The sequence below is a fragment of the Lycorma delicatula genome, chromosome 2, assembly GCF_047948215.1.
Source record: "Lycorma delicatula isolate Av1 chromosome 2, ASM4794821v1, whole genome shotgun sequence".
In the NCBI taxonomy this organism is placed as follows: domain Eukaryota; kingdom Metazoa; phylum Arthropoda; class Insecta; order Hemiptera; family Fulgoridae; genus Lycorma; species Lycorma delicatula.
The window spans coordinates 237,143,796-237,156,030 of NC_134456.1; the positions used below are offsets into that span (position 1 = coordinate 237,143,796).

Here is a 12,235-nt window from a genome sequence, read left to right on the forward strand (position 1 = left end):
CAAAGCCAAGAGCTTTACCTCTATCTAGACTACAGATAGCTTCTCATACCTCGGCCTCAGTAATCTCCAAGGGGAATGCACCCTCACAAAACTGAGCAACATCATGCCTCATTTGCTGATAGTATGTGGTCTCACCTATTACAGTATCATCATCAGGCAGTAAATTATCAAATAGTCTGTGCAAAATTTCAGACTGTCTGAAATTACACCAAGCCGGGTTGAGAGAGCGGACAGAAGAACATCCTTTTGTCGTTTGTGTTCCAAGACCATATACACAACTCCCCAGAGATCCTTATTCTCCTGTTCGTGCACAAAGGATCATCAGAAATCCCTCTTTGCTCTCTGAACTTAGTGGAAATATTGAAATCTGCAATGATATTCAGAATTTTTCCATCACCCACAGTTTTTTGTTATTTTAATTTTTTTAAATATTTTAAAATGTTTTTTCGTCCATTTGTCCATTGTTAAGTATAAGCTCCTAGAGCATTGTAAATAAGATGGAACCAAATGAACTAACTCAAAGAGTAGTGTTACTACTGTTGTGCAGTTTCAGATGTATAGACATGTACAAATATGATCTAGTGTAGCACACATTCATCAGAACGATGCCAGTTGTGAGATAGTAGTGAACCAGTAAACACGCCATTGTCAGTGCTTTGTGTGTCTGAATTATTGTGTTTTACATATTTACAATTTTATTTCTTTTAATTAGTCATTAGTTACAAAATGCCTAGTTTGTTTAAATCATCCTAACAATTTTTGTTATGTATGTGGAGAAGTGACACTCAGTCCCAAAGGTTAAACCTTATTACTCCATTAGTAAAAAAGTGTTATGAACTTTATTTTGAGTGTAAAGTCGAATACCAAACAAGGGCCTGGCTCCACGTATGTTGTTTATGCTGTTCTAGACTTCTCACTGAATGAAAAAATGGCACATGCCAATTGCTATCCCTTTGATTTGGAGGTAACCCAAAGATAACTCTTCTGTCTATTATTTCTGCTTAACAAACATTAAAGGGATTACGTCAAAATAATTTTTTAAATGCTCATTTTTGTTTCAGTTCAAGAAGCTCAGAATTCTTCTTTCTAGTCTTCTGCCCAAATAATTTTCATTAAAACCTGAATTGTAAATTATTTTTTATTCATTTCTTATATTTAGTATCTTCATGTATTTACCTTAACTTCATTTCATGGGTTTATACTTTAAATAATTAATATGGAATCTATGACTTCTATTTTTTTGTCTTACGATTAATTACGGATTCTGGTGATTCTGCCCTAATCAAGGTTTTACGCTTTACCTTGATTAATTGGGTCTAATGCTGGGGCAGTGTTTTTTATCAGCAGAGTACTTATCTACTCATTCCTAATGTAACCTATATAATCTATTATTATGTACCGATCAGAATAAGAGTTTTATTTTTTTATTTGATGATTTATGTTTAATATTGATATAATCTCATATCTATGTTTACAATTTCAGCAAAGGTTAAATATCTTATCATATATAACACTGTAACAATAATATTATTCTTATCAAATTTAGTGCTGTTTATAGCTACAGCAATAGAACTTTATGTACATATAAAATAACTAAACGTGTATTAAAACCGGAAACTGATGAATGCGCAAGAAATTACAATAAAACTGAGAAAGAAAGGTATGTAAATTTGATTGGCTTAATTTTAAGAAAGTGTGACTCTTGTATACAGATATACAAGAGATGGAGCAAGAGTGGTAATGTTTTGTTGGTAGAGATTGTGAAGAATAGATCAATGAATCTATGATAGCTACATCTGAATAAATTTGTATTATACATAAAAATAAAAATGTATTTTTCTGATAAAATTACATAAATTAAAATTAACAAGTTTTTAAATATTTTTTCTTGTGTTGTTATGAAAGTAATAGAAATGTGTTGTTCTTCTGTATAATAGAAATTCTATGAATGTATCTGTAATAGTCTCGTAACTTTCTCTACTCTACATGATTAGTTTCTTTACTGTACGTGATACAAGAGTAGATTTTGGTTGAAAATTTTTTTTTGTGAAAAGTTGGTGTGTTACATTATAATCTTACACACATCTAATTGTATAGTTATACTTTTAATTTAAATATTTTGTTTTAACTTAATACAGAATTAAATTTGAAATATATTCAATACAAAGAACTTCAGTCAAATTATACTGGAAGACAAATAATTTTTGATAAACATGTGTTCTGCAGAAATTCATTTTTTATATCTATATATCAGAGTTTGTTAAACTTTTTTATAAGTGGAACCCTTTTTAATGCCCACCTTTTTTGTGGAACCCCTGGTTTGCTTCAATAGTACGGTTTTAATGCAATTTTTTATCAATGGATTATTTGTAACAATGAGAAAATTATTTTGAACAATACTTATTTGCTTCAAATAATAATTTTAACATTAATCCAAAAATTCTTAAAATATCTTAAAACTAGTTATTTAAACAGAATTTGAATTTTAATGAAATGAGTGGTACTGCATTTTATTATCACAGATATACTTAATATTAGGTTTTATAAATGAAAGTTCAATTCTCATGTCAGGTTTGGCATTCATTCTGTGACGATATTTATTTTTTGTCGACACGTAAGCTGAGAACCTTGTTTTGCACACATATGTAATTGTAAATGGTAAAAGTGGCAACATGCCTTTTTTGACAAATGAGGTGATACATCTTTGAGTATCAACTGCACCAGAATTCCATTAATATCATTAATTAAAATTTTTCTTGCAACATTGAATCAGAGGTCATTTCAATAAAAGTTTTGTATTCTTCTGCTAACATAGTTGTTGAAGGTTTTGCATTGACAATAAACCACAATGAATTTTGATATTTAATCTGTTGTTCATTTGAAAAATACTTATTTAAGGCATCACTCAAACCTTTCAGGTTCTGAATAATTTCTTCAATATATGTTTTTTCTATTTGAACACCTTCTTCTGAAAAACGTTTTATTGTTGGGAAGCAATAAAAATCATTGGAGCTCACACAAATTGTCCAAAATTCAATATTTTTTTTAAAAGAAAGAATCTTTTCGTGGGTAGTAAATTCATTTACTTGTTTTCCCGAAGGATTAAATTAAGTTCATCAATTTTTGTAAAAATATAGCTTAAATAGGCAATTTTAAACAGCCTATTTCTATCAAATAATTGATTTTTCTATTCAAAATTGTGGTCTAAAAAAAGGCAAGCACTTTTAGCTCAAAAATACGGGTTAGTATCTTTCCTCGAGATAACCATCGAATTTTAGTATGTAAAAGAAGAGATGAATGTACACTTCCCTATCCTCACATAGTATTTTGAATAAACAATTATTTAGTAGCCAAGATTTTATGAAATTAATCATTTTGACCTCATCAAAAGCAATTCTATAACTGGGAGACAATTTTTTTACAACTGCGCTCTTTTGCAACAAGTGTGGAATATTTTTACAATATGGATCATGCAGTGGCTACTAGAACAGTTGTGGCCTTTTACTCCATAGGTACAGATATCAAATACAGTTGTCCCATGGTATTTGCTTCAAGAAAAGAATTTGAGATCAAATATTTCCACTCCGTAGTATATATGGTAGAAATTTACAGAACAGAAGATCCCCCAATAATGCATTTTTGTGCTCATATCTAACGATTACAATTAAAACTGCGAGTCCAGCTATGTCGGTAGATTCATCCATTTGTAATGAAAATTTGCATGATTTCAGATGAAAAGTAAGTTCATTCTTTAAAATGGCTGCTAAATCTCTGATGCGCTGACCTACTGTCATTCAAGATTGGGATCTTAGCAATTTCTTTTGTTGATTTATCATCTGACATACATTTTACTATCTCCATAGCAGAAGGCTTAATAAGATTTTCCGCAATTGAGAAAGCTTCACCGCGTTGAGCTATCTGATAGCTGACTAAGAAGCCTCAGTTGCTTTCTCATTTACCATTTTCGTAATTTGAGTCATAAAACTTTTTAATTTTAAGAGTTCTTCACTTTTTTGAATAAAGAATTCAACATCTTTTTCTTTTAATTCGCTATTAACAGATTTCAAATGCCGACGCATTTTAGCTGGAGCTATTTGGGAGAACTTGCTGCATATAACACACTGAGGATTGCCATGAATCCTAAAGACATAACTTACATCATACTTCCTGAGCCATACTTCCTTTAGTAACTGCTCTGGATTGATTGCTTGTAGAAGCAATAACTGGCGTAACTTCTTTTGAGGTCATTTTATTTATAGCACTCTCGTTACAATCAACATTATCTTTAGCAAAAGACTTAGTTGTTGAGCCCGAAGTAGAAGAGTCAAGTTCTACAGTAAAACGCTTGAGAGTGACCTCCTTTCCATCCTGTAACAAAATTTTGAAAATGATTTTAAAGCAAAAAATTGTGTGGCAGCTACCTTTTAAAACAGAATAAAGTTTATATGGTTACTAACATTGATAATATGATTAACAGCGGAATATAAAACACAAACACATTATTAATACAATTTATGGGTTTTAAAACTTCAAAGACAAAATCAATAAAGTTTATCAATAAGTAAACATTTAAAATAAAAAAATATGACACACATCGACAAGTGACTATTTCATTTATTTTGTTATAAATGCAATTGAATTTGACTGGACTTATGACAGATGGCATTAATTAAATTCTTAATTATCTTGGATGAAAACTATTTATTGACAGAAAATGAAATCATTTCATCATCTTTAGCTCTGTTACACTAACTATACTTTATCAATGAAAACATTATCTGAACTCCATTGTTGGCAATAGTGTTTTCATTTTGAGGTTGTGTCAAATGCAAAGACGATATTGTGATTGTTTATGCAGTGCTTATGGTTTTATTCATTTATTTTCACAACCATGCTAATGATCGCATATTAAAATCACAGATGGGTAAGTTAATGTATACATACTTGCGTGAACACGTTAATATATTTATGGATACACCTATGGATTTTAAAAGATTACTGTGTAAATTACCATATTTAAATAATGTCCACAATAATGCAGGCAACCATGCACACCTAAACGCCTGATGTGAAGACAGGATTTTGGCGTGATGTTACACAAAAAATCGTACTACATAAACTAGTGGAAGCGATGGTTATTTGGGATTCTATTTTTTAATTTCAGGGGGGGTTAATTTTTATAGTTTTGTTTTGAATGTTAAGAAAAAAGCAAGTAAGTTTCACGGGACCCCAGGGTTGCGTGGAACACAGTTTAAGAAACACTGATCTATATAATTCTAGGGAGATCCCCTACACAGAGAGAATTAAAACAAACTAAATTTATTTAATACTAATTTCAACTTGTCATGTTGATATCATAAACACTTAAAACGACTTATTTCTCACCTTCAATACTTCTCTAAACAGAAACAGACTGACTTCAAATCAGCATGCTGGCTATAAGAAAACAAAACCACTCTCAATATAACAAAAAGGAAAAATTACATTTTGATGAAAATAATGTTGAGAAACAATAAATACAAACTGCTACCAAGCATAAGCTGGCTCTTTGAGATCCTGATAAGATAGTAAACTTTGTTTTTCTCATCTTCCATCCAAGGTTATAATTTTCATTATCAATTCTGCAAATGAATTTCTCATCCTACTAGGTTTTTTACTTTCAGGATAACAGGATTTGATGATTAGTCAGTGCATCATTGTTGTGTGTAGAAGGTAGTTTTTGTGAAATCTGGGATGAAATACAATAAATAGGTGTAAATATAATATGTATATAAATACATTCTTGCAGAAAATATATGAAACTATTAAAAAAATTTGATAAAGGTAAACAATGAATTATGAAAATATGTTTTCATATCTGTCAGTATTATTATAAAGGAAAATTGACTAACAAACAGAAGTTGATAATTAATTTAATAATAATTTATCTAAAATAATAATTTACATCAGTTTCAGTTTGAAGATACAAATTAAAACTATCAATTTTAACAGTTTTATTGTTTTTAATTTTCTGATTACAGAAAAACATGCGTACTGTACTTGAAAATTATGGTATCTTATTGATTGTGCTATGGTTAGAAAAAAAGAAAACTTTATTATATAAATAAAATTTACATGGAATTTATCTACATTATTAATGCACATAAATCATTAATTTAAAGTATACTAAAATGTTTCATATTAGCTGTGCATAATAAAGGCAAATTTTGAAAACTCTTGCTTACCATGGTTGGATAAAGAATGTTCATTTTTATCTGTTGTATTGAATCAGTTCTCCCAGTTTAGATATATAATTCTGAAATTCTCATTGCTTTTTAATTAGCTCAAATTTATTTTTATATTTATATTTTTATAAAAAGGTACATATGCTTTCTATCATACAGAACGATCAACTCAACACGGCCATCATTGGGGTTACATTTTTTATGAGAAACTTTAAAAGAGGAATCTACCCTAGATTTTTCCTTAAATTAAAAATACAGTATTATTATTTTTTAAATTAATTTCCAATATGGCTGCCAATCTCATTTTATCAATTTTACCCCATATTTTTATTCTACGTCTGCCTAGAAAATATTACTTCAAGACATTTTAATTCTTGGATATTTTCTCTGAACACAGCTGTTATGGGGCAATGGGCTGACAATTGTAAAATTAAATATGGCGGCCATCCACCTATATTATTTTAATTGAAAACCTAATGCATTGGTACCTGGTTGTTAAACATTATTCTCAAAGTTCATAAATTAAGTAAAGTTGAAAATAAAGTAAAGTAAGATTAAAAGAATTTTACCTTGAACCAGTGTCGTTTTAGTTTTATCTATTATGAAGGAAGAATTACAACAGAATTGCAGTGTCAGTTATAACAAATTTTCAAAATTGCCACCATTAGTAAAAATGCAGGCAGTTCCCCTCCTGAAAACATCGTTATCAGCTTTAGAAAATGTGTTGTAATAAATATAGTAAAAAATTTTGACCACCTTAGCTGTTATTTCTTCCACTGAAGTATACAGAGATGTGTAAAATTGGTCTTTCACATATCCTCAGAGAATGTAATCTAATGAAAAAAGGTCTGGACTTCTCATTGGCCAAGCAATTATTTTGGAAATAAACTTTTAAAACCTCTTTAACCTCACCGTAGTTGTGTGCTGGAGCTCAGTCTTGTTGGAAATACATTTGCATTCAACAATCTGAAGACAAGTCATTAATAGGTGGCAGTAGAAAGTTTTCCAACAATTGACGCTCGAGAGCGTAGAAAACCAAAGCCAAAATTTGATTATTGATAACGGCGCACTAGCAGTTTATGGAAAATCTCACTTTATTGTGTCCTTCTGTGACAATCAATGCATTTTCTTTTGACATATAATGATGTACAATACTTTATACCAATAAAGTATTTATTAATTTCTTGACAATTCAAACAACCATTGAATAAGGGCAACACTAACCATCAGTGATTGTACTGTTAAATTCGAGAAATCTTTCAACAGTGCAAAAAACATCTGATAATTATTTACCATTAAAATTGCATTTATTAGTTTATTATTGTCAGCCCATAGCTCTGTAACGGCTGCATTTAGAGAAAAATACCAAAGAATAAAAATGTTTTAAAATAATATTTCCATCCAAAAATGCAATAAAAACATGGGGTTTACATTAGAAATAATATGGTTTACCACCATACTGGAAAAAGGACAATGATTTCAAAAATGGTAATATTGTATTTTTAATGAAGGGAAAAATCTGGGGAAGTTTCTCATTTAAAGTTTCTCATAAAACTTACAGTTTCTGAGATCCCTACTTTGGCCATCTTGAGTTGATCACTCTGTGTAACAACTATACAGAGATAAAGCAATGTATATAATATTTTTTTTATAAAGGATGGAGGTATATTAACCTTTTGCTTTATATGAGCTGTCCCAGTCTTCTGATGCTGTAAATCACCTGAGTACAAGAAGCACCAGTCCTTCTAATGAAAAAAATCAAAGAATCATTCGTATAACTAAATATCACCTGCATTTCAGTGGTTTGGGATACTGATAGCAAACAGCATATTCCATTCAACGAAACATTGGGAAATCACTTCATCCTTTAGTTTCTCAAGTTACTTTGATTTGGATTTTAGATTCCTAAGAATAATTAACTATTACATATTTTATGATACTTAAATTACTCATAAATGTAACTGTTTATACACATTTATTGATGATTAATAAATAAGTAAATAATTATCTGTTTCAGGTTCAATTTATATTTAAAGCTGCTGTTGGTTATGGGTATACCTTGGGCATCACAACCATTAAAATTAATTTTACCCAGCTTAGATCTGCTATGGCAAGCCATATTTTTCTTTAATTTACTCCAAGGTGTACTGATATTTATTATATTTATATGTAAAAAACGAATACTTCATGCTATCAATACTAAGCTATGGCCATCAAAAATTATCTTTACATATAATGAAAGCTCTTCAAAAAACAGTAAAACCAACAAAACATCAAGTTCAGGAGTCATGCAAAGTCAATATGCAAATAAAACTGATGAAAAAGAACAAAATTATGAAATGATTGAATTAAATATTAAACTGAAGAGTAAATGACATAAACCACAACAGTTTAATGCAGATTATATCTAAAATGACATAAGGTATAATAGGTATACCTTATTAACATAAGGTATATGAGATAAGGATAATTACAATGTATCAAAGACTGTAAAAATATATATATTTTAAATAGAATTTCAAATTATTAAATAAAAATTTGTGAATTTAAATTTATCTATCTTTTTCTCTCAAAAACCTTTTCAGCTAATTATTATCAGTTCTTTTGCAAGAAGATAGCATTGTTGCAAACAGCAGCAATCTTAGAAGATTAGAAAAATGTAATAAAAAAATACATTGTACTCATACAAAATATATATATTGTACTGTACAAAATACATTGTAAGTTGTTTGTTCAACATATTACTTCTGTTAAATATTGTACAGTTGTCAATTTCAAATAACATATTTATAGTAGATTAGATACCTCTATTTTTTATTTCTTATTATTTATAAGAGTGAGTACATCACTCTAATAAAGATTATTTATTTCCGAAATATTTTTTTTCTTGTGGGTTTTGAGTATCGACTTTAGTCATTAGTCCTTTTCACAAACAAAAAAAAATTAAAAACTTACAACTCTGATATTAAGAACTATCAACTATTAAAATATTCTTTATACTAAAATAGAAGATCTATCATAATTTTTATTAGCATATTTTAAAAAATCTTTGTAATCATTAGATAAAGATTCCTCAACTTTAACAGTATAATGAAAAAATAAATTTTATGACTAAGTATTACATATGTTTTCTTACATAATTGTTAATAATAAGGTAGATCTATATTGTTTTTGTAGTTATGGAAGTTTTTCTTATTAATATTTGTGATAATTCTCACTAGAGAACTGCTTCAAAAATTACATTTTTTATAAGTATTTTTGGTGCATGACTATCAACAATATTATTAATATGTAGTTGCAATTCCTAACCAAAAATTTCTATATCTGTGATTAATATCAAGTCCCAGTCAGGCATTGCATTTTTCATCTGCTACCAAATTCAATTTCTATGTTTCATGCGCAAACTTCAATATTATGTGGAAATATAAAAACTAAATATTATTTACAATCAAATTCTCATTTAGTAAATGTTGAATGTTACAAAATTAATATTTTTATATCTGGTAAGAATTAATGAGGTATAAATTAAAATTCAAAATCTTAGGTAACATTATCTCTATGGTAAACGATATTTATCATGATAAAAAATTTCACCATAACCAATATTAACACTAATGTCAGTGAGATTAGAAAAAACAAACTCATGAGAATTACCACGAGAGTTTTAACAAATTATTTGATTTAAAAAATTACAATTTGTAGAAAAATCTGTAAGGCGAGTAGAAACATATTTTGATAATATTTAGCAAAACCTGGCATTTAAAGTCACCTAATAATAATTTAACAGTGGCTGTCCTATATGTGTATGCTAAGCGAATTACAGATACAATTTATTTTTATTTTATAAATTATACAAAAAATCATAAACATCTTTACTTTGTTGCATTCATTTTTTTACTTTTAATTACAGCAAGTAGATATACTACACCTGGAAGAGGTACACCTCATACACTTGTGTTTAAGTAAATAAACCCGTTAGTGAGACGATAGACACAGAACAATGTAGATAATAACAAGAACACTTGTAACAGTAACAATTAATAAAAGAGTAAAGAACTGAAGTAAAATAATAATGATAGCATCGGTGATAATAATTGCAATCTGTCATCCAGTACTCCCCAATCTAGAACATAGAAGTATTTCAACCTTAATTATCCTCGCCGTTGGTATTTAATGCTGTACTATTTCTCAAACACACGTATTCGTGAATCTCATCGTCCTGCACCATGCCGCTTCTGAAATTGTAACAGTTACCTTGTTTTGGAAGCTTTGTATGAAATTGTTACTTTTGTTGTTGTTCCCACATAATATAGATCAGTTCAAAGGGAAACTTTGTATATCAAAATTTTATTAGACGATGTTAGGGTAAATTTCTCCTCATTAGCCGATTCTATATTTCTTGTCGAGTTGTTTTCTTTTCTCCTTCACATGATATTTCCAGGTCAAACACCAATCTAGGTGTAATCCATGATACCGTACTCGCTCTGATTGTGTGCTCAAATCACCATCCAGATTCGCACTAGGACAGTCACCTCTTCTGAGTGTGATGTGCTTTGATTTATTCTGATTAACTTTCTTTTATTAATTAACATCTATTTAGTCATGCACAGATCTAATGTTGATTGCAAACCCTCGAGACTAGTCCAAGGTCTTCATCAATGGCAAGGATAGCTGTGTCATCGGTGAATGAGGCAACAAGCAATTTTCCAGAATTGGAAGGTCTGCAGTGAATATTGAATACAACACAGGACCCACTACTGAGCCTGAACACCCAACCTGATGTAGGAGAATCTTCATAACTTATCAGAATATCTGATCTGTGAGAAATATCTCAAGATAATTTTGTAACACAAGGTAGATTGAGGAAATTTTAATTTTAATCTATAGAGAGAGCAGGCAACCAGACCTTGTCAAAAGTCTGTTGGATATTTAAGAGGCCACTGAGCAGAATTTTCTTTCTTCTAGGTATTTCTTCATAGGCTGACTTCATATATATATATATATATATATATATATATATATACATACACACACACACAGTAATAAAATTAAAAAGAGGCAAATCCTGTTTGTTACAATATTCAATAATAATAAATACTTACATGACCCGTATAAAATTCCATCCATTCTTCTACCTTCACAGCGTTTAAATCATTTATTTTAACTTCATTGATTTTTATTTTAAGATTAATCTGCAGTGAAACTTCATCATTTACTGAGATCTCAGAGAATAAAAATTTAGGGGTAAGTATACCACCATTAAAATTATTTGTGGTAAAACTACTAACATATACAGTTTCATCTTAAGTTGTTCAAATACGGCATTTTCAACCTCAGTAATTTTCATCTTCACTATTACTTATAATATTTTTATGTCTTACTTTACGTCTTTAAGGAATACTTTATGACTTTTATGTTTTATCACTATTCGACTAAAACCTTATTTTAAATAATAATTTAATTTGTTTTAAACTCAATATACGCACTGAATTCACAAAAAAAAATCAATCTAACATAAACTTTCTTAACTACACGTGAGGTTATAACAGCTGTATTCACAAAGTAGCCAGTTGGAAACTGATTCTATTTTTTTAAAAATTGTAATTTTTAAGAGGTAAAATCAGATATTAATTAATAGATAATATACTAAAAATGTATTTTTAGCCTATAATAATTTGTCTGAGCAATAAATAATTTTCAACCTCTATGGCAGTGATTCTCAACCCCTGTGCGGCGGCACTTTTGTGTGCCGCCAAATTTTAAAAGTGTGCCGCCAAATTTTGTAAATATATAATAATGATAATATTAAAAATTATTAAAATATTAAAAATATTAAAATATTAAAATTAGCAAACGTTATTATTCGGTTTATTATTAATTAATTTGCATATAATTTCAAATTATAAATTTGTAAACTTATTAACTTTGCAGTACACATATCCATTGATTTACAACGTTTCCTTTTTGTTTTTATCGCACTCTACGAAATACTACTGTGACTGAATACGTTC

The 12,235-nt window shown here is 29.1% G+C and overlaps 2 protein-coding genes across 2 annotated transcripts in view; both read right to left on the reverse strand.

The window, feature by feature from the left end:
• Positions 1 to 11,688, reverse strand: part of LOC142319771 (uncharacterized) — a 30,252-nt gene extending 18,564 nt beyond the window's left edge. Inside the window, exon 1 of the mRNA XM_075357436.1 lies at positions 11,327 to 11,688. Within this exon, the coding sequence (XP_075213551.1) occupies positions 11,327 to 11,347 (21 nt within the window). The 5' untranslated portion in view covers positions 11,348 to 11,688. The remainder of the gene's footprint in view (positions 1 to 11,326) is intronic.
• LOC142319769 (abl interactor 2-like) overlaps positions 1 to 12,235 on the reverse strand; it is a 162,551-nt gene that overhangs the window by 121,686 nt on the left and 28,630 nt on the right. The gene's annotated exons all lie outside the window — the stretch shown is intronic.